General features: G+C 43.0%; 1 protein-coding gene across 9 annotated transcripts in view; it reads left to right on the top strand.

Moving 5' to 3' along the window:
• gtf2ird1 (GTF2I repeat domain containing 1) overlaps nucleotides 1-23,932 on the top strand; it is a 215,490-nt gene that overhangs the window by 160,501 nt on the left and 31,057 nt on the right. For 6 of the 9 annotated variants that reach the window (XM_060847791.1, XM_060847793.1, XM_060847795.1 and 3 more), the window contains 6 exons: nucleotides 1,840-1,932; nucleotides 3,779-3,862; nucleotides 6,118-6,301; nucleotides 7,303-7,331; nucleotides 13,656-13,805; nucleotides 19,658-19,705. In XM_060847791.1, coding sequence (XP_060703774.1) covers nucleotides 1,840-1,932; nucleotides 3,779-3,862; nucleotides 6,118-6,301; nucleotides 7,303-7,331; nucleotides 13,656-13,805; nucleotides 19,658-19,705 — 588 coding nt within the window. The remainder of the gene's footprint in view (nucleotides 1-1,839; nucleotides 1,933-3,778; nucleotides 3,863-6,117; nucleotides 6,302-7,302; nucleotides 7,332-13,655; nucleotides 13,806-19,657; nucleotides 19,706-23,932) is intronic. The other 3 variants (XM_060847794.1, XM_060847796.1, XM_060847798.1) reach the window with 3 other exon arrangements.

Here is a 23,932-nt window from a genome sequence, read left to right on the forward strand (position 1 = left end):
GCCCCAAGGCCTTGAGGATCACTGCAGATTTCTTCCTACAGCCTCAACTTAGGCAAACTTCGACATTTGTCGTCCTCACGAATTCCAAACTGAATTTGAATCCCCACCATATTCCACATTGTGAGCAATAGGCTTTGTGTTTTCTTGGCTTAAATGCTTGCCTGACTTATGTTAATTTCCTTTTGCTGTCATAACTCAGAATTATAGCTTACGCAGGATCAAGTTTGAAACTGCTTCTTGTCATTTTCCAAACTGAGCTGCTTGTTCCCATCAGTAAACACATGTTGATGCATTAAACCACCTGTATTTGCTACCACTACAAATGCACACGTGAAGCTCAAGGGGCTATGACTTCATTGCTAGTTGGTTGCCTGCATCAAAGAATGGGACCATCTGTAACATTGAGCAATGCAAAGATGTTTCAACAATTGCAGTGCCAACAAAATGTATTTGAACATTTCAAATCGATTCTGTTCAAATCCTGTGATTGTGATGTTTTTACTGCCCTATTGGGAACACTTGGTTGCCCCACTCACTATCTCTCTGGCTATCCTATTCCCAGCTCCTCAGAGCCACCTTTTTCATTCGTGACCCACTGCTTCACTGTTTACCGTTCCTCAAGAATGAGGGAATGGGATGGCCAAGGGAGTGGTGAACAAAGCAGCTGTCACACCAGTGAGTGTAGTGCTGTGTGGAGGAATGAGTAGGGTGCCAAACAGAGTGGTGACTGAAGATGGTGAGGGGGAAAGTTCAATTGAGTGGTCAGCATCAGTAGGACCATCCTTGTCTGTGGGTGAAGTGGGTGCTCAGTTCCAGGCATATGTTGACGATATTGCTGGCACCGACTTCCTGTTCCAGTGCAGTAGCCAGGGATGCAATGATCAAACAGTGGAATATCTAACCACCACAGCCTATCTCCATGACAACCTACCATGCTTTAAGATACTGTAAAACAGAAATGCACACTAATTATAGTTATCTTCCATTCAACACTCAGATATCTATCTCTAATGGAGTCTTGTGACCCTCTTTCTCAGAATTGCTACTTTTAGCTGCTTTTATGTCGATGGTGATAGACAGTCTAGTTTCAGAAATGGGTCACCTTTTCTTTGGTGCTTACACTTCGAACACTTAACGTTACTGATAAACATAAGTAAGATTTTAACTGTAAATAACTTCATGTCTGTTTGATTTTTCACTCACTTAAGGTGCATGCCAATTTCTTAATTAGGTGTTTCCATTTATACATAAAAGAAATGTAATTCCTAAAACTACAAGTTTGTATTCTGAAATAAAAGAATTAAAACTTGATATTCACAGCATGACTGAAACTTGAGTAAAATGATAATGCTGAAATGTTTTAAAGCAATGGGATATTTGATTATTAGCTTGCTACTGTTACGTGAATCATCCTGGTAACACACTCCGCATTGTTCTCCGCAAAATACTTGAAAATCAGGCAATCAGAAAAGCTGTATTTTGCTCTTTTAGCTCCACATCTTGAAGACGTATGGCTTTCAGGTGTTGCTTTGCTAAAACTGCTCAAAGAATCATGCATTGTTCAGAATTTTCAGAGTTAATTCAGCTACTACTGAGACTAAATGATTGCTGTATATTCTGTCTTATACACATAGAATGATACTGCAGGCCAACTGGCCTGGATCTTTCTATTTTTCTTCCTCTCTCATGTACCTTTCTAGCCTTCTCATAAAAACCAACATGGAAACTTTTGGTGGGGAAAAAATGTAAGTTAATGGGGAGAGGAGAAATGAAGAGTTGATATTTCACAGGTGACACAATCTGACCCTCCCGTCTAATGTCAGTTTTTATTTATGCTAGAAACACCAGACAAGACGACAGTAAAGTACCTGACAAATTCAGATGGAAATAAGGTGAACAATTCCCTGAACATTATTGAAGTGACAATCCCAGGTAAGCAAGTGCTAGCCTGTATTTGGGGGTTACCTGAATGAACTCAGCAAAAGCGCAGATCCTAATTCTGAGCTGATTTTTCCACCCATTTCCCTGCCCCTCTCTGCAGTTATCGCTCCTGTAGAACAGACGCAAGGGTCGGGCTTTACTGATTGGGAAGTGAATGTATTCATAGATATGTTAAAAGCACAGAGAGGATTTCTGGTACAGTGCCATCAAAGTTTATTTAAAAGCGAGTGGGTTGGTAGGTTTGCTAATGCTGTGGCTGCCACGTGTGATTTGGGTTTGGTGAAGGGTCATATCACAGTTGTCAGCTGGCTGCACACCCACAGTGTGAAACTGTGTCCTTTTAGCACAAGAACGGTTTCATTTTCTCTTTGATTGTGATGACATTTTACGAATACATGGGGCTTAGGGATGGTTCAGCTGGGTGTTTAATCCAGAAATGCATGAAATGGTGAATACTTTTGAGGGGTTTGTTATACTTGGGATTTGAGTAAGATGCAGCCTAGGCATCCCAGTGCAGCTTGTCACCTGAAACCACTGTAAGCTCAGAGGGGGTTGGAAGGGTTAGGGACTTTGATACCAGCTGATATTCAGTAGATATCCAGACAGGCGGGTTGGTAATAGCTATTACTGAAACTTAACCACACAACATGATTGATCGAATTGGTATGCTTGCAACCATTTCTTTTTGAGAATAAAACTGTATCCATTATCCAAGGCCGAGTTTGACTTGAAAGTCCATCTCGCCTCTAGGATAGGGCTTCCCAAACACTCTGTTGGGGGTTGGGAGGTTGAGATTTTTGGTTGTAAGCTGTAATGCAGCACTGCATCCACGTGGAACTCGGAGTGATATCTGGCAGGAGTCGTAGAGGTTTACAGCTCAGTGAGAGGCCATTCATCAAGTTCATGTGAGTTTGCAAAGACGTGACTCCACTAATCCCATTTGTCAGGTTTTCACACACAGCCTGGAGGCTGTCTAAATGGAGGTTAAATATTACAAGAGTTTCTGGCTGAAACACACTGCCTGTGTGTTTCCAACATCCTCCACAACTCTTATTTTGGCCTGTTATCTCAGCTTAAATCTAGGGTCCCTGGTCATCGACTCCTCTACTAATGGAAAATGTGCCTTCCTTTCCAGGCCTCTCAAGCGGAGGAGGGGGGGGTGCCCTTTGCAATCCTTGGGTTTTTGTTTGGTCTGAGCCTTCCCTAATGAACTGCTGTCAGGCCTGATTGTTGCTTGTGCATCAAAAACTTACCTGAATGCATCCCCCACCCCCCTCCCCACCACCAAGCTGAATTCTTGTTTCCCTGCTTCCAACTTGTCAGTCAATGCCCCCAACCCCTCCACTTGTCAACTGAAACTCTACGCCTACCCTACAAATTGCTGAACAGCCCTCATCGCTGCCAGTGATTCTGGGATTACCCAAGATCTAAGGAATTAAGGTGGGATCATTCTGAGAGAAAGTTTGGGAAGCACTGCCCTGGGATCTTGCTGAAGGCAATTTGAATTGCTGTTTGCTCCAGTATTTACGCTTTGAGCTTGTGGCAATTGTTAAGCACCAGCCAAAGAGATAAAGTGTCCCAGAAATAAGTCAATAGACTCCTGTCAAATGTATTATCTTAATCCAGTGCTCTAGGCCTCTGACTAGGGTGGTGCAAGTACCAGTAACCCCATCTTCTTTGTTATGACCAGGTAAAACTCAAGTCAATAATCAGTGTGATCTTGCTCGAGGATCTTATACGGTGACTTATAGGGATGTTGGTTCCTGGTGGGTATCTGTATTTTGGATTCTATGATCTATGGAGCGCAACTCTAGTTCTGGAACATTTTATTTTGCAGAAAATTATGATGCAAAGCTCACGAGAGTGGACATTGCCAATAATCTACGGGAGCAAGTCCAGGACCTGTTTAATCGCAAATATGGTAATGAAGACTTGGGAAGGATTGCATTCAGCACTGTTATGTTGATGGAGGATGAATTTAAATAAGAACAGCAGACCTGTTGGTAGTTTAAAATCAGTGGGATTGAGTTATAATATGTTAATCCCTCTCTCACCTGATTTGGAGAGAGTGGGGAGGGAGTGCAGAAGGATGCATATAGCATGGTACATGGATCTTGCAAGAGGAGAGGTTTCATTTGAGTATCTTATAGATCTTGGACAGAGGGCAGCAACAGCTGCTCCCATTCATGTAGCACTTTTAATGCAAAAAGATATCCAAAGGCAGGTCATTGCACAACCATTAGATGGATGTCATTGCTTGAAAGGATTTATTAGGCGGCGTGAACTTAGTCAAAGAGCGTATAGGCTATGCTATTCATTGCTCCATTAGTGAGTGAATCATCTTCCTCATTGTATTCCCTCTAGAGTTTCAATTTTGTCACATATTTTGCTTAGGAACAAATTTGTATCGTTCCCTGCTGGCTGAGATTCAGACTTAGGCGAAAGTAAGGAGCTGCTGGAGATCAGAGTCAAGATTAGAGTGGTGCTGGAAAAGCACAGCAGGTCAGGCAGCATCTGAGGAGCAGGGGAAATTGACATTTCGGGCATAAGCCTTTCATCAGAAATGAGGCTGAGAGCCAAGAGGGTGGTGAGATAAATGGGAGGGGGGTGGGGCTGGAGGGAAGGTAGCTGAGAATGCGAGAGGTTGGAGAGGAGGGTGGAGTGGATAGTAGGAAGGCCACAGGGCGGTGGGGTTAGTTAGCTGGTTCAGTCACCTACAAACAGACCTCACCATCAGAGAGATATTTCCCTCCTGACCCCCATCCAATTTCTGTAAAGACCATTCCCTCCGCAACTCCCTTGTCAGGTCCACGCCCCCCACCAACCCACCCTCCTCTCCCAGCACCTTCCCCTGTCACCACAGGAATTGCAAAACCTGCACCAATACCTCCCCTCTCAACTCCTTCCAAGGCCCCAAACGGGCTTTTCACAGCCATCAGTTTTACCTGCACTTCCACACATCATTTACTGTATCCGTTGCTCCCGACGCAGTCCCCTCTACACTGGGGAGACAGGAGGCCTACTTACAGAGTGCTTCAGAGAACATCTCCAGGACACATGCACCAATCAACCCTACCGCCCCCGTGGCCAAACACTTCAACTCCCCTTCCCACTCTGCCAGGGAAATGCAGGTCCTGGGCCTCCACCATCACCACTCCATACCACCCAACACCTGGAGGAAGAACACCTCATCTTCCGCCTCAGGACCCTTCAACCCCATGGCATCAATGTGAACTTCACCAGTTTCCTCATTCCCCCCCCCCCCCCCCCCCCCACACCTTATCCCAGTTCCCACTTTCCAACTCAGCACCACCCTCATGAACTGTCCTACCAGTGCGTCTTCTTTCCCACCTATCTGCACCACCTTCCTCTCTGACCTATCATCTTACTCCCACCTCCATCCACCTATTGCACTCTCAGCTATCTTCCCCTCCCATTTATCTCTCCACCCTCAAGGCTCACAAGCCTCATTCAAGGGCATTTGCCTGAAATGTCGATTCTCCTGCTCAGGTGCAGTCTGACTTGCTTTGCTTTTCCAGCATCACACCCTCAATTGAGACTCAGACTTAGCCAAAGGAAGGAAGGCAGAGTAAAATCTTGTATTTGTATAGCACCTGTCACACCCTCAGAATGTTTTAACGCGCATCACTGTCACCCCAGTACTTTTGAAATGTAGTTGGTTTGTGCTGTTGTAACTGCAGCAGTGTCTCTACAAGCAGGAGACACACCCAATGTCTCTGCTAACATAATGGACAGAGCAATGAAGTTGCATATTAAACTGCGAGCATCACAGTAATCATTTCTAAGCTCATATTTCAATATGATTCTCAGCAGTGCTACAAATTCCATATCCTTGATTAAGACCACTCAAAGTTAATTGTTACTTTGCAGCTGCTTATTAATTAATTCTGAGCTGATCATAAAGCTAGACTGTCTCAGCTCTAGTAATGTTAAAGCTGTGCTTTTATTTCCTCACTGTTGAGCATTGAATAAGAAGGAGGTAGAGAATTATCTAACTGTTGCTTGGTGCTCCCTTCCACACAGCAGCTGAGTTTGGTAATGCATCATGTGTGACATCATTCTGTGTCCCAGTCATCTGTGCCAAACCTTGTTTCTGTTGGTTTATAAACATTGCAGAGCTGTAAGTGTGATAGCCTTGCTTCTTGTTATTTATAGGTGAAGCTTTAGGTATAAAATATCCCGTGCAAGTTCCATATAAACGGATAAAAAGCAACCCTGGCTCTGTTATAATCGAAGGGCTTCCACCTGGCATTCCATTTCGAAAACCCTGCACATTCGGATCCCAGAACCTGGAGAGGATCTTGGCCGTGGCTGACAAAATCAAGTTCACCATAACCAGGTAATCTCTATCAAAATAACCCTCTAATAAAAAAAAACACAATTTGCCAAATATTTCATTTGTATCAGTATTTCTCCATCCATTCAAGTGAACGTGCATTGCACTTTCCTGACTGTTTCAACATCTGATGGTGTGTAAACCAGAATTATACACACTATCCCAATCTGAGTCTCATTAGCATTTTACATAGATTCAGTAACACGTTTTGATCTCTAGATTGCATACTCTTTGAATTAGTTTCTGGTGCCATGTCCACTTTTGTCATGGCTTGAAATGGTTTATGAACCTGGGCTGTCCAGTATCTCCACTCTTCCACTGATTCACCAGAAACATATAAAATCTGCAAGAAACCAAAATGTGGATGCTGGAGGATATATCCCCCGGCACTGGAGTCTGGAACTGACAGTCGCAGACTCAATAAGGGGCCACCCATTTAGAACCAAGACGTGGTGAAATTACTTTACTCGGAGGGGTTGTAAGTCTTCAACCGAGACAGTGGTAGATGCCCAGTCATTGAGTGTATTTGATACAGAGATGATAGATTTATTGATTTCTATGAGATTATGTCTCACTGTTTTAATATCCAAGGAATGATCGACTTACTCTCTCCTCATCGGGCAATGAATTCAACCCAGGAACCAATCTGTTCATATTTGCACTTCCTTTAGGACAGGTGTATCCTTCCTTAGTAACATGACAAAAATAGCACATCAGTACTCCAGGCATCAGCGTAGTTGCAGTGATTATAATACTACGCAAAATTCCTTGTCTTAAGAAAAAATTGGGATAGTGTAAGTGAGTCAAAGAATAACGTGGAAACTGTGGGAAGGTGGCATTGAGACAGCAAATTGACTGTGATCTTAATGAGTTGATGACCAGGATTGAAGAGTCAAGTAGCGTTTAGTCTTATTTTCTTGATGTCCGAACATGTTTAGTCACACTACATTCTGATGAATGGTCTCACAATCTTGTAAAACTTGTATGCTTTTGTCATTTTACAGGCCTTTCCAAGGACTCATCCCCAAACCTGGTAAGGACACAAAGTTACTATCACCTTCCATTGTATTGAAATCATAGTAGTCATAGTAAATCCATAACATTGCCATCTCTGAGGGACTGTGTTAAAGAGGGATCCTTGGTGTTCAGGAATGGGATCCAAGAAGGTGATTGCAGATCCCCTACACTGCCAGTTCTCCCTCGTTGGTGTAGATGAGGTCAAGTAACAAATCCTAGAAACACAGAAGGTCACAAATTTCCAAGCCCATATTCCCAACGTGCACTTATGGTGGGTGAAGATTTCCATTGAGAGCGCACATTCACAAGATTGACTTTCTCTTTGAGTGAGACATGAGACAGAGGGAGCTGACAATATATCTGATCCTCCCATAAAGGATTGTGTCCTGGAGACCTGACCAATGAAAGGCTAAGTCTTCTACTGTACGAAGTGGACAGCAATAAAGCTCAGAAATAAAACTTCAGCATGATTCGCTGGAATTATTATGGGCTATGCTTCACTGCATAGCTGGGCACTGTCTCCCACTGGGTAGGAAAAGTGGTTGTTCTTCTGTGGGTATGCAGATTGAGCTCAGCAACAGCTGAATGGCAGGGACTTGTCTGTTGATCACTGACTCGCTCCAAGTAATGCAGCGAGGATTAATTTAAAGCAGCTAGCACTTGTAGCTGCTGGGCCATCTACTGACCCTACAAAGTAAGCACTAGAGCACCTCTGTCCCTAAACATAGTGAGCACTATCTCACATTCCCCACTTGGAAGCAGGACCTATTTAGCAATTAGAAAACATGCAAAATATATCTTCACAAAGAGAATAAATTGAGGTTCATGCACTCAACATCTCTGATGGCCACTAACACTTGGTCTAATTAGAAATGCAGTGTGCTCACTGTTTGATTTGAGATTGGATAGCATGAAGCATTGTGTAAGGGAATGGTTCTAAAGGAGTTAATGCTCATGTTACATTGGCTCCACACGTTTTATTGATATCTCACACAATGTATGGGAGCTATACTCCATCTTGTGGATTTCTAAGAGCTCCCTTAAGGTCCTTATAGTTATATCTGATCAAATGTAGTTCTATTTATTGCTATTGTGGAATAAATGTCTTGTTATCCAACAGTGTCTATTTTGTAGAAACTATCCTTCACCACCAGTCACTCGCTAAGCCCAAGACAAAGGTGGATTGGTGACAGTGACCTACCTCATAAAATCCTTACTGAGCACCACAAGCTGGCAGTGTTGGCACATACCAAAAAGTAACCAGGCGTGGTCATCTGGGAAAATCCCACATGTTGTTAGTGGAAAAGGCTGCTGTGTACATCATCAGTGTTTTAAAACCATGGGAAATGGCCAATGTCATTTGTTGGACCAGATTATTTGGTGCTTGAACCATTCACATTACTAGTTGGCTGAAAGTCTGGTTATGTCATCGTGTTCTCAGTGAGGGTTTTACTATAGGGCCATGTCGTGCTGTTTGTGTGGAAATGAAAGGCTTGAATAGCGTGTGCAAATATGGCAAGTTTGGATGGAAATTTATCTGATATGGCTTGGAAGGTCATGGTGAAGTCAGAGTTCAAAGGTTACCCCATCAGCTATGATTTGCTTTGTCAGTATGGCTGCAGGACTGATCCTTATTCTGTGATTATTGCGCCAGGAATATGTTCTACAACTTGGAAGCATCTTCCAGTATTTCCAGGTTCAAGGTATCAGGGCCTGTTTGGATAGGCAAGATGAGGACAAATCCTAAATCAGCACAAAAACCATCTTAACCAGGTTTCATGTTTTCTTTGGACCTCTCCTCACCACCACCTCTACCATCATCACCTCCTCTGAACCTCTCCCTCTGTCACCATCTCCATAACAATGTTAAAACACAGCAATGCCCATATATACATATCATAGCATGAAATATCCTTGGATCAAGAAAGTGATGTAGTAGATGGAAATAGTTTTAAAGAAATACTTAAAGCTCTTTTTGCTCTAAGAAACAACTCAAAGCTCTACGGGATTTTCAAGGAGGAAGACAAGTTGATTTTTTTAAATGAAAGAGTACTTAAAGCAAATCTGATAAGAACCAGTAAAAGGCCATATAGAGCTTTCCATAATTTGTATGAAGCATCAAATTAGTCTAACACACAAATCTGCCTTCATGCTCTGTGCTCGATTACAATTTCACACACAGTGTACATTGGCTATCAGGGGTCAAAGTGTTTTCCTCTGAGGGTCCTTCCTGAGATTTTCTCGAGGGCTACCTTTGATTTCCTCCATGGCTAAGATTTAGTTTTGAAGAGTTCCATTTTCAATCCCACTCATTCTTTCATGAGAGAATGCAGGCTTATAGTAACATTACCTGCTGTATTTGTATTGAAAGATATTTGCACCTGCACAGAAGTAGAACAAGAATAAATCATCATTATCCTCAGTAATCATCTTCAACCTGTTGTGGTTCTGCTCGCCGAGCTGGAAGTTTTTGCTGCAAACGTTTCGTTCCCTGGCTAGGGAACATCAGTGCTGTTGGAGCCTCGTGTGAAGCGCTGCTTTGATGTTTCTTCCGGTATTTATGTTGGTTTGTTCTTGCCGCTTCCGGGTGTCAGTTTCAGCTGCAGTGATTTGTATGTGGGGTCCAGGTCGATGTGTCTGTTGATGGATGTTCTTGCCATTTCCGGGTGTCAGTTTCAGCTGTAGTGGTTTGTATATGGTGTCCAGGTCAATGTGTCTGTTGATGGAGTTTGGGGATGAATGCCATGCTTCTAGGAATTCTCTGGCTGTTCTCTGTCTGGCTTGTCCTATGATAGTGGTGTTTTCCCAGTCAAATTCATGTTGCTGGTTGTCTGAGTGTATGGCTACTAGAGATAGCTGGTCGTGTCGTTTTGTGGCTAGCTGATGTTCATAGATGCGGATTGTTAGCTGTCTTCCTGTTTGTCCTATATAGTGTTTTGTGCAGTCCTTGCATGGTATTTTGTAAACTACGTTAGTTTGGCTCATGCTGGGTATTGGGTCCTTTGTTCTAGTGAGTTGTTGTCTGAGCGTGGATGTTATGAGTCCTAAGGGTCGCAGTAGTCTGGCTGTCAGTTCTGAGACGCTCCTGACGTATGGTAGAGTGGCTAGTCCTTTTGGTTGTGGCATGTCCTCGTTCCTCGGTCTATCTCTTAGGCATCTGGTGATAAATTTTATCACCAGATGCCTAAGAGATAGACCGAGGAACGAGGACATGCCACAACCAAAAGGACTAGCCACTCTACCATACGTCAGGAGCGTCTCAGAACTGACAGCCAGACTACTGCGACCCTTAGGACTCATAACAGCACACAAGCCAACATCCACGCTCAGACAACAACTCACTAGAACAAAGGACCCAATACCCAGCATGAGCCAAACTAATGTAGTTTACAAAATACCATGCAAGGACTGCACAAAACACTATATAGGACAAACAGGAAGACAGCTAACAATCCGCATCCATGAACATCAGCTAGCCACAAAACGACACGACCAGCTATCTCTAGTAGCCATACACTCAGACAACCAGCAACATGAATTTGACTGGGAAAACACCACTATCATAGGACAAGCCAGACAGAGAACAGCCAGAGAATTCCTAGAAGCATGGCATTCATCCCCAAACTCCATCAACAGACACACTGACCTGGACACCACATACAAACCACTGCAGCTGAAACTGACACCCGGAAACGGCAAGAACATCCATCAACAGACACATTGACCTGGACCCCACATACAAATCACTGCAGCTGAAACTGACACCCGGAAGCGGCAAGAACAAACCAATATAAATACCGGAAGAAACATCAAAGCAGCGCTTCACACGAGGCTCCAACAGCACTGATGATGTTCCCTAGCCAGGGAACGAAACGTTTGCAGCAAAAACTTCCAGCTCGGCAAGCAGAACCACAACAACGGATACCCGAGCTACAAATCTTCAATCAGATTTTAATCATCTTCAACCTGTTAAACTTGAAACCACAACACACACAAGGAATGCACTCATTTCCTAAATACTACAGTACTGAAATTGGCACAAAACCATAAGGATATGTTAGCAAGAATTATTTTTAAACTTAACTGTTATGAATAGGAAATGGAGATAATTTAATTTAATTTAATTTATTTTATTTTTCCCCATTTTCTGTCCAGAGGTTGTGTGTGTGTTTTTTTAATATCTCTTCCTTTTCTTTTGGAATTGGGCTGTGATATATTTCCCCAACTCTATCTAAGTTAAGTTCAATTTAAAAAAGACCCACAGCAAATTCTCTTTTACCCTGAAGCCTGAAGTATGTTTTAATTACGCATTCAATCTTGGGAGTTGATTGTCACAACACGTGCACACAGAAGCACACAAGGAAGTAAGTGGGGAGGGAGGTGGCAAAGTAAGGAAAACATTTTCAGTTAAGAATAATTTGAACAAGGTTATTTGACATGATTTTTGTCTGAGTCCCAAAAATCCGTGTCCAGTCAAGTTCTTTTCTGTAAAGAGCTCAGATTCAGGTGGGTGCAATTGGCTGAAGTTACAGAATTCACTGTATAGTTGATGAAGGTACAGCACAATAGTTGCTGGTGTGCAGGTTTTGTCTACTTTTTAGGCAAAGACATTTTCTTCTGAAACGAGGTTTTGAAGGGGATTTGGATGAGAGATAAGCTTAGCTCAGCCTGATGTTTGATTATTATGTCACTGATTAGATTGTTCGCAAACTGAAGGACTAGACTTTTTTAAACCAGACTGAGGCAAATGCATTATTAAAGTTTTTCTTTCAAAGAGCAGAGGGGCTTTAGACATGTGATGATTCCATGAAGCAATCAATTCCAGTTTAAATATTTGTCTCTATCCCTCTGGCCTGGGATTCAGTGATGAATGAGGCTGTTAGCATCTTCACAACATAACTTGATTAAGCTTCCAAGCCAAGTCAAAACTATTGGACTTTGTATAAGAGAGATGTTAGTTTCTTGGTGCCACTTCAGGTATTTTGGATTTTGGTAGACAGCTTTCATTCTCAGTCACTGCTGGGGAGTGCAGCCTCTAATGTTCTTTTGTGTTTGCTGGCTGCAAGGATGATGAAGTCTGAGCTCTGTCCTGGTAACTGCCGATTAGAACCTTCCAGAAATTGTCGTCAACTTGAATCATGTGATTGGCAGAAGCCATGTTTTTCCAGAGAAGTCTACTTTAGAATGTAAACAATAAAATAGCGCTTTGAAAAGCTGTGAAGATCTCTCTCCAAGTCTTGTGGATGTGACACTGACACACACTTCTACACACAAAAAGGCCATGGACATGGTTTGTGTGAACTGTGAGGTCACAGCTAAATAGATGCATATTTCTCTAATATGGTCACTCTATTAAGTAATTCACAATATGTGAAATGTTTTGAGATGTGATAGATAATACTTGGTGCAAATTTTTCTGATTATAAAACTGTTTAATATTAAATTATCCAATTTAATTGTTCATTCCAATAGCATTTGCTATATTTCCCCCATATAGTAGACCTGGAACTACTTCAGGCATAAGCTAGAGACTCCAGTCATTTGTAAGACATTCATTACTTTAGTGAATTCAAATTTTCCTGGTTCCCAGATAGCTGAATATTCTACAGTTAAAAGGTTTAATTCTGTTCTCTCCCCTTTAAGGACTCTCTTCCTCTCTCTCCTTGTCAGTCCATCACCTCCCCCACCCTGGTACAATCCCACAATCCCTTGCCAGCTCCTTGTTTTCCTCCCTTGACACAGCCTCTTTACAGCACCCTCTCCGACATTTATTGGCAGCCCATCTTTCCTGTTGGCAGCTGCTCTCCCCTGTTTGCAGCTGTTCACTCCCCTTCGCAGCCTCATGTCCCCACTCCAAGGGTCCCTTTGCTTCTCGCCCACCGCCGGGGACATGGCAATCTCATTCGCTGCTGCCATCCACCACTTCCAGTTGCAGGCTGCTTCTCTTATTTGCTTACTGTGGGCCTACGAGCAACAAGTGCAAGAGGGAAAGAGCCTGTGACTGGAGAGACAGCTCCCCACAGATTCTGTCCATTCTATTCATGGGGTCTACTACTGGCCACCTGTATGTGTGAATTTTTCTGGGCATTTGTGGGGCTGAATCTTTCGGGTTGTCACTGCCATGTGTAAGGAGCATTGTTGGGCATGGAGCAGACCTTAGTGAACCATGCCCAGGAATGCAAGGTGCCAGGCCTTCAGTGCTCCCTTATGTTATGGACCACCTGACAGGCCCACTATATCTTCATCATGAAGAGTGATTTCTTTAAAGCCCTCCTCACTGGCCTCTCTGCTTCCACCCTCTACGCATTCAGCTAATCCACAACTCTGCATTTCCCACAAGGCCTGCACACTCATCAACCTTATCCTCACCCAGTGCCGCTGGCTGCCTGTGTCCCTGCAAAAGAACTTCAAGATCCTCAGAAGGCAAAATGCTGCTGGAAATCTGAAATAAAAACAGAAAATGCTGGAAATACTCAACGAAATGAAGAAGGTAGGGTCACACTTTCAGATCTATGACGCTTCGTCAAAACTGTCTGAACTGTTTCCTGCATCACAACAGTGACTACTCATTGCAATCCATTGGCTACGAAACATTTTGCCCTATGATTGTGAGCAGCACAATATAAATATTGAAGTTCTTTACTATTTCCTCCCTTCCGAGTGAGGAGGTTGTCTGAGCAGGCAGCATAACAGTGGCTTCCACCTTGGTACTAATGGAGCTGACGACTCAGTCCATTTTGTGAAGTATTGGCTCCATGAATTGTCTGAAGTCTTGTGAGAATTTGGAGCTAAACTCCTTTCTACCCCAGGAGGTTGTGCGTGAGGTTTTGTTTAGTGGCCTTCCCAATGCTTATGTCATTTCCAGCTCGACCTCCACCAGCCTCTTTGGTATCCTGGACCCTTTGACCACATCCTGCAGAGTGAAGTCAGCATGTAGCCTTGCCCACTGGTGTGCTAGTACCTATGCCATCCCATCGCCCTTGCCCAGCTCCTGTAAACGTGGGTCCAGTAAATCATACTGTGCAGAAAGTGTGCCACTGTCTGGGCTGGTTCTGAGAATCTGGTTGAGTGACAGTACTTCTTTCTGAAGACTTGCCTACACTTTTTCAGGTGGTACAAGGTCTTCCGCATTCCCAGTGCTGAAAGGAACAAGAGTTAGCCTGTGGTAGGAAGAAGTAGATCCTGGATTGTTATCCTGGGACATCACAACCTTTCACACCTCTAATTGCTGACCTACCATCACTCAATTTAAATCTCCTCCAATCCCATAATCCTCTGAAACATCCACACTATCAGTTCTGGCCTCTCCAGCATTTCCAGTTTTACTGACTCTACTGTTGGCGCTGCACCTTTTGTTGCCAAGGTCCTAAGTTGTAGAATTTCCTCCCTGAATCTCTTCATCTCCCTGCCTCTCTTTCCTCCTGTAACACATTTCTTAAGACCTCTTTTACTTTAGTGCAGTAGATTTTTGCTACTGAGGCGCATTGTTTGAATCGGGAAAGTTCCTGATTTGCAACATGTGTCCAAGGAGAACTGCCTTGTTTTAGTTGGGGAAGGGGTTTGTGGGATTTTGTCAGAGCTGCCTGCCCCAGGCACAGACAAGGGGTGACCACCAGGGCTTCCAAGTGTTGAGTTGAACTGTTTAAAACACCCACATTAATTCCTGGGATTTTGTCCCAGTTGTTTTGCTAAATAGACCTCTAACCTTTACTCATCACACCCCATCACCCACTAATAGTCCCATGCTTCATGTATGCCAGTCTATTCCCCACCTGCCACCCTTTGTCCTATTAATCTTCTGTGCAAACTCAACAGCTAGGTACCAAAAGCAGACAAAATGAACCACGTGGACGTGAAATAAAATGTTTAAATATGCATAACAGCCTTTATTTCAGTGTTAAAACCTCCATTCACGAAAGCCTATTCAACACTTTTAAAGACCCTCAAGTACTTAATTTCTTATTAAATAAACAGACTTGTATTCAGAAACCCAGATCAAAGACAGCTAATCTTTCAACAGCCTCTTTAAGCTGTCACTCAATCTATAAATGTATGATCCCCTGCTGGGGTAATTGTAGGTTGTTGAAAGCAGCTGAATGTTAATAATGGTCTTATGGTGGTCCTTGTGACAGTGTCAAGGAATAGTTATTGCAACTACTTCAGAACAGATTTTTTTCCAATCCTCACTGATTTGGGTAGGCATTTTATCTAATTCGTAAAGGGCTAACAATTTAACTAACCATATAACTTGACCGTTCCAGACCATCTCCTCCCTTCATGGCCTTTATCGCTACTGCATAAACTTGTAACTCTCTCACTGAAGGTGAAGGCTGTTCCTACAATGGAAATGGAATATGATAGAGGTGGGATCAGGAATTCCCAATCATGGTTTCGTTAACATTATAAAAGTCTTGGAGGCTTTTATGTCATGTTTTACTAACACAAGATGCTGGTGCATAGCCACTGGTGCAACTCAGCCCTAGCCTGTAGAATTGGCAAGCAGTCTTTCTTTCAAGAAGTGAGAATCTCCCCCTTGCACAGTTAAGCCGCTACTCTGAATTCCATGCCATCTTCTCTTGTAAGGTAGGTAGCGTATGTTAGTGAGAGGCTTTCAAACTACACAGAGATTATAGTGGTTGAGGTAGACAGCTAATAGTATGTGAGGTGGGTAGTCCAGTGTAGTTAAACTTTAATGAAATGTGATGTAGTGATTGTTGGTGATTGAAAAAAGTGGGTAGGTAAGTTTTTAGTCCTGTCATTGTTGCTGTTCACAAGGAGAAAGTGAGGACTGCAGATGCTGGAGATCAGAGCTTAAAAATGTGTTGCTGGAAAAGTGCAGCGGAGCAGGAGAATCGACGTTTCGGGGCATAAGCCCTTCTTCAGGACAAGCCTGTGAAACAATATCCTCACCTCAACTCTACTTAGATTATTATATATCTTGAGACTTTGCAGCCACAACCTGATTTCAGTGATCCTGATATTGATGTAGCCTGCAATGTCTTCTTGTGAGACGATACCTGAAGAGTGTGCTGCAGCACAGGTGCAGGTGTCTCTGGATTTCTGATCCCATGAATCTACTGCAGAAGGCTACATTGTTAAAAAAAAATGCATTTAACAGAACTTATTTCTTTGTTTAAAAAAACAGGCAGACCAACTCGCAGTTTCCTGACTCTGAATACAAGCCCAATAAATGGCAAAAATGAAACAAAATCAGAAATTGCTGGAAAAGCTCAGCAGGTCTGGCAGCATCTGTGGAGAGAAAGCAGAGTTAATGTTTCAGGTTCAGTAACCCTTCTTTCAGAACCTCAGTTCTAAAACATTAACTCTTGCTTTCTCTCCACACATGCTGTCAGACTTGCTGGGTTCTTCCAGCAATTTCTGATTTTGTTTCTGATTTCCAGCATACTCAGTTCTTTGGTATTATTTGTTTAGACACTAAGAATGAGCTGATTTGGCTGTGAGATCTTGGGGAAACTGTTGAAATGAGCAGTTGTTCCAACGAGCAACTATTCCCAGTGACAGTTAATAACAAGAGAATACAGATTTCAAGGAATTAATAAAATTCTCACCACAATTCTTTTGCTATTGCTGAATGAGTTATGATGATTTGCAATGGATTGCCTGAAAGGATGGTGGGAACAGTTTCAAAGATAACTTGTAAAAGGAGATTGACAGGACTGTACTGAAAAGCCAGGAGAATGGAACGGTTTGCAGAGCAAGGAGCTAGCACTGACATTGGGTGAACCCAATGGTCCCTTGCGCTTTGCGATTCTGTATTCTCTTGTCTTTGTGGAATATTTCACAATAGTTTTGAGAATTTCTTTGGGTCGTATTTTATTGCCCACTAATTGTCCCAGACCTGAAGCATGTTTTAGTACCCATCCTCAAATCCCCATGTATGCTCAATTAGCCAATCCGCATCCTTATTAACATAGGAGAAAGTGGGGACTGCAGATGCTTGGAGCTCAGAGTCGGGAGTGTAGTGCTGGAAAAGCACAGCAGGTCAGGCAGCATCCGAGGAGCAGGAGCATTGATGTTTTGGGCAAAAGCACTTGATCAGATTCCTAATGAAGGGCTTATGCCCGAAACATCAATTCTCCTGCTCCTTGGATGCTGCCTGACCTGCTGTGCTTTTCCAGCACTACACTCTCCTTGTTAACATGATGTGTATCTGTTTTCCACTGTCCAATGAAAATATGGCATAGAGTCATAGAGATGTACAGCATAGAAACAGACCCTTCAAGATATACTAAATCTAGTCCCATTTGCCAGCACCCGGCCCATATCCCTCTAAATCCTTCCTTCGTATACCCATCCAGATGCCTTTTAAACGTTGTAATTGTACCAGCCTCCACTACTTCCTCTGATAGCTCATTCCATACATACACCATCCTCTGCCTGAAAATGTTGCCCCTCACCTTAAACCTATGACGTCTAATTTTGAACTCCCACACTTCTGGGAAAAGACGTTGGCTATTTACCCCATCCATGCCTCGCATGGTTTTACAAGCCTCTATAATGTCACTCCTCAGTGTCCAACGGTCCAGGGAAAAATACCCCAGCCTATTCAGCCTCTTCCTATAGCTCAATTCCACCAACACCAGCAACATCCTTGTAAATCTTTTCTGAACCCTTTCAAGTTTCACAACCTCCTCCCTACAGCGGGGAGACCAGAATTGAATGCGGTATTCCAAAATGCCATGGCTTGTAATGATAGCATTAATTCCATTCCTTTGTCCATTACAAATCTTGAGAGAGGTTTGGTTGCCATTAAATAATTGTAGTTTCAGTTCATCCTACAAGAGCTACACAAGAATTTGGGGGTAGTCTTACCTACTTTCATTTCTGGCTCCTCCCAAACCTCCCCAGTGCTGGTAGTCTCATCCATGCCTTTAATTTGGCTTTTCTCAATGTCTCCAAGACAATCTCCTTCCTTTCAACTTCAGAGCTTCAGTTTGTTTAACTTACCACAGTTTGTGCCCTTTCTTGCACCAAGTCCTAATTCCTACACGACTGAAATTGCATAGATGCTTACGCAATAAACTAAATTTAACTAAAAGGTATTTGGTCCGCACGAGCATGTTGCTCAGTGCATTTCTAACAATAAGTCACTGTCAGGTGGGGTTTTTTTAATCCAATTGGGGGCACCTTTGACCGAAGCAAATTCCAAAAGCTTGCCAGTGCTCCTCAGGTCATGAAATCTTTCAGTATCTAATAGGGAATGAAACCAGAATGGGATAAAACTTCACTTAGTTGTGTGAACGTTCTCTGGAACAGGATTCGATTGGACCTTGTTTTATTTCCAGTAAGTTCCTTGAGCACAAACTCAGCGATCATAGTCTGAGGTCAAAGCTGTTTCTGCCTCAGTCTGAAACAGGCACAATCTGAGTGCGATTAGCCCCAGTTACTGTGACACCCCTGGGAAGCCGTGATTGTAAATCACTCCAAATTGCTTATCCGAGTTGGGTGAGTTGAAACCGCACATGGAACATTACATGGCAGCTCAGCAGAGATGAACTGGAAAACTGACTAAACCAGCCATCATTACATTGGATTGATTGATGAAGTGCCTAATCAGGTTCACCTTGAAGATGATTAAATATCATTTTATGGTGCATAATAATCCACTGAGTGAGACTGGCTCTCACTTTACTATGACATGGAGTTTGAATAAATGGATCGATCCCATATACTGTCATAGAGATGTACAGCATGAAAACAGACCCTTCGGTCCAACTCATCCATGCCGACCAGATATCCCAACCTAATCTAGTCCCACTTGCCAGCACCTGGCCCACATCCCTCCAAACCCTTCATATTCATATACCCATTCAGCTGCCTTTTTAAATGCTGTAATTGAACCAGCTTTCACCACTTCCTCCGGCAGCTCATTCCATACATGTACCACCCTCTGCGTGAAAAGGTTGTCCCTTAGGTCTCTTTTATATCTTTCCCCTCCCCTCTCACCCTAAACCTATGCCCTCTAGTTCTGGACTCGCCCACCCCAGGGAAAAGACCTTGTCTATTTACCCTATCCATGTCCCTCATGATTTTGTAAACCTCTATAAGGTCACCCCTCAGCCTCTGACACTCCAGGGAAAATGGCCCCAGCCTATTCTGCCTCTCCCTGTAATTGAAATCCTCCAACCCAGCAACATCCTTGTAAATCTTTTCTGAACCCTTTCAAGTTTTATAACACCCTTTCGATCGGAGGGAGACCAGAAATGTCAAAGTAAAATAACAGGAGCTGCATATTTTATTGTTTTTCTGATAGGGGTCTGCACTTGTAACTGAAATTGATTCTTGCATTTTTTTTTATTTTCTGCTTTCTCCAAATTCAAGCACCTAGAAGAATAACATCATTGGAAAAAGCATATGCTGCTTTACAGGGTAAGATCTCTATTCCCTTTATTGTATTTTGAGAGCTACACTTGCAGTCATCCAATGTACATGGGGCATTGCATCATATTTCTGATGGCTCCTTTCATTGACAGCACAAAGGTCTCTCCATATGGGCTGAGGATTGCACTGTCTGGTACAACACACACAATCTTGTGGCCTTTCACAATCCTAAAGCCCAAGATTCAATTTATCATCACTGATGAATGACCACAGTCTTTCTAGTGATCTGTAAACAATATTGAAGCAGTTTTGTCACTTGTATTGAGTTTGAGTTTTGCATTGAGTTTTATTTCAGCCAGTTAAGCAGAGAGTGTCTGAGCTCCAGAATTTAGTTTCAGGATACACGGTTTCATGTATGTGTGTTTGTGTTTAGGGATTTGGATGGGGGAACTGCGGATAAACTGCTCAAAGACTTAGGAACATGCTTACCTGTCACTGAGCAGGATGGGTCATTTGTTTTCAGTGTGAAATAATCTTTTTCTCTTTGCAGATATTCTGTAGTACTTCTGTCAGTCTTTACGACAGTGAATGCATGTAATGGGGGTAAGATAGCATGATCATGAAAAATAAGAGCAACAGTCAGCCATTAGGTACCTCAAACCTACTCTGCCTTTCGTGAAGTTCGTAGCTGATCTAACTGTGATTGTAATGTCCACTTTTTCCTACCTTGGCTACTACACCCCACCCTCCCATCACCAGTAACTTTCCCCGAACAATAAAAGCCAACATTCGATTTGATTTCATAATTGCTTATTGTACCTGCTTGTTAATATGTACAAGGACACCTAGATCACTCTGTACTGTAGCATTCTGCAGCCTCTTTATATTGAAGTAGTATTCTATTCTTGTTTCCAATGTGGGCAATCTTACATTTTCCCACATTATATTACATCTGCCCAATTCTTGTCCCTTCATTTAACCTATCTGTATTCCTTTGTGAACTCTTTGTATCTTCCTCACAATTTACTTTCCTAATGGTTTTGTATCGTTGCCACATTTGACTGTGTTACACCCAACAAGACCATTACTGGCCCACCTGGTTCAGTTCTAAAGGACATTACTGGGTCTGCAGCAGGTGGTGAAGGAACCAACAAGACGGAAAAACAACATACTTCATTTCATCCGCCCCAGTCTGCCAGTCAGGCTGCTTCTGTCTATGACACTATCAGTAAGAGTGGTCATTGCACAATGCTCATGGAGATAAATTCCAACTTTACATTGAGGATACCCTCCAATGTGCTCTGTGACTTTTCCATTGATCTTGCAACTCAAGACAGGACACCTATGAGGTGCTGGACGATGACATCAGCAGCCAAATTGCACTTGAATGCAATCTGCAACCTCATGGCCTGTCATACCCTCCATCAACAATTACCTTCTGAGACAAGTGATCAGCCCTAGTTCAATGAAGAGCATAAAAGAGACTGTGAGAAGCAGCACCAGGCACTTGGTTCAGCTACAAAACAGGACTACATGTCCAAGTGCTAAACAGATCTGAGTGATTCCAGAAGTAATGGATCAGATCTCAACTCAACAATCCTGCCACATCCAGTTGTGAATTGGCGGAGGATAGTTAAAATGGGAGGACAAGGCTCCACAAATTGTCCACATCCTCAGTGACGGGGGAGCCCAGCATATCAGTGTAAACAAATAAGGCTGAGCATTTGCAACTATCTTCAGCCAGAAATGGTGAGTGGGTGATCCAGCTCAACCTCCTCCAGACGTCCTTACTATCACAGATGTCAGTTTTCAGCCAATTGGATTCACTCTGTGATAAAGGCATGGGATTCTGCAAATGATGTGGGCCCTTATGATATTCTGGCAATAGTATTGAAGAATTCTGTTCCAGAATGTGCAGCCCAAGAAAAGCCATTCCAGTACAACTGGCTTCTACCAGACAATGTGGAAAATTGACCAGGTATGTTCTTGACACAAAAGCAGTACACCCAACATGCCCAATTACCACCCTATTGTCCACTCTCGATCATCAATAAATGACAGCAGGGTCATCAACAATACTATCACGCTTGACTTGCTTAGCAGTAACAATCTCTGATACCAGTGTTAGTTCCGCCAGGCCCACTCAACTCTTGTTGTCTATATAGCCTTGGTTCAAACATGGACCAAAGAGCTAAATTCCAGAGAAGAGGTAAGAGTAACAGCCTTTGACATCAAGGCCACTTTAGCCCCTGAGTGTAGCATTATGGAGCCCTAGTAAAAATGGAATTGTGGGAAGACTAGCCACAGACTGGAGTCAGACCTAACACAGAGGAAGATGGTAGTGGTTGTTGGAGGTTGGCCATCTCAGCCTCAGGATATCTCCGCAGGATGGTGCCTGAGAACCAACCAACCAACTTCAGCTGCTTCATCATTGACCTCTCCATAGTAAGGTCAGGAATGGGGTTGTTTGCTGGCAGTTGAATAATGTTCTGCACCATTCATGACTCTTCAGATAATGAAGCAGTCCATGTTCAAATACAGCAAGCCCTGGACAACATTCAAGTTTAGGCTGACGAGTGTCAAACAATATTCCAGTTACATAAGTGCCAAGCTATGACAATTGCCGACAAGAGAGAATCGAACCATCACCCCTTGATATTCAATGGCATCACCATCATTGAATCCCCACTATCAGCCTTCAGGTGTTTGCCATTGATCAGAAACTGAACTCTTTACCATCTGCAAGGTCTAATTCAAGAGTATGATGGAATATTTCCCAATTTCCTGGATGGGAGCAGCTCCAACAGCATACATGTAGCTCAACCTCATCCCGAATAACCAGCCTGCTTGATTGGCATTACATTCACAAACATTCAGTCCTTCTACCGCCAATACTGTCTCGGTAGTAGCATATGTGCCACCTACCAGATGCACTGCAAGCATTCACCAAGTTTCTAAAGAGACCACCTTCTACAGCCATAACCACACTCACTGGGGGCACAGATACATGGAAACACAATCATCTACAAGTTTCCCTCTAATCTACTCACCATCCAGACTGAGAAATATATCACTATTAGTTCAGTGTTGCTTTAGCAATCACTGTGGGTCTACTGAAATGAAATGGACTACAACAGCCACTTGCTCAAAGCCAAATCGGGATTGGCAATAATTGCTGGTCTAGCCATCAAAGCCCACATCTTCCGTACAAAGATTAAATCGTCCAAGGTTATTGCAGTGCCTTTCTTACAAGCTTTTTTTTTGTCATTTATACTTTGTGCTAGAGTGTTTGTCAACCCACGTCACCAGCAACTTCCTTTTACCATTGTGTCTTACCTCCAAATTGATTCTGCATCTTGTTCCCCTGAGACAAGATAGTTTCTCTCTTTTATGAATAGAACTACCTCACCACCTTCTTCCATTCCTGCAGTCCTTTCAAAAAGTCACCTTGTAACCATGTCTCTGTAATGGCTATTATATTCCTAACATTTTTTTATATTTGCACCATAAATTCATCCACTTCGTTATGAGTGCTCCAAGTGATACAACACAGGCTCTCAACCTCACCTGCAGAGAATGGTATCTATCTCCTGAATTATACTAGCCCGATTAAAAAGTACATTGTGTTACTCTGCCCGTATGAATGGCCCCTGGCACTAAGGAGCTATTGTCAATTTGCTCAACCTTCTTGCTTTGTCCATACAAGCTACAAAAACCATCAAAACTATTCCATACCTACAAAGGCTGAGGCTCCCTCAATGATTGTCATACCTATCTCACTGTTATACCCTCCTGCCTCAAACACTGGTCATATCTAAAGTATAGGTACGGTGTCTCCGACCAGCAACCTCAGGACTGAGTCCACACTCGGACCGGTTCGAGCCAGGTTGGATGAAGTTGAAGGTCAGTCACACCACTAAAGTGTGGGTGAAAATAGACACATGAACCCTAATAGCTAGTGCGGAATGCCACTGCATCAATGCAACACTGAGCTAAACATGAAGGCAAATGTATTTTACTGATTTAATAATAATTAAAATTCATGCTTTGCAGTCTTACGTGTCAAAGTTTTCAATAGTGGGATTTAAGATGCTGTACCTGTACCAAACTAAGAGATCTGACTGTCTCCTGGAAGAAAACATCCAGGCAACCTCCCACTCCCTGATGCATTGCCGTGTCCCAAATTCAGATTTGAGCTCATTAGCTCTGTGGCAAAATTCCTTGAGCTGCAGACTGTTATTACAGACTTGGTTGCACTGGATCATAAAGGTACTC

This window comes from Hemiscyllium ocellatum, chromosome 31, assembly GCF_020745735.1.
Source record: "Hemiscyllium ocellatum isolate sHemOce1 chromosome 31, sHemOce1.pat.X.cur, whole genome shotgun sequence".
Classification (NCBI taxonomy): Eukaryota; Metazoa; Chordata; class Chondrichthyes; order Orectolobiformes; family Hemiscylliidae; genus Hemiscyllium; species Hemiscyllium ocellatum.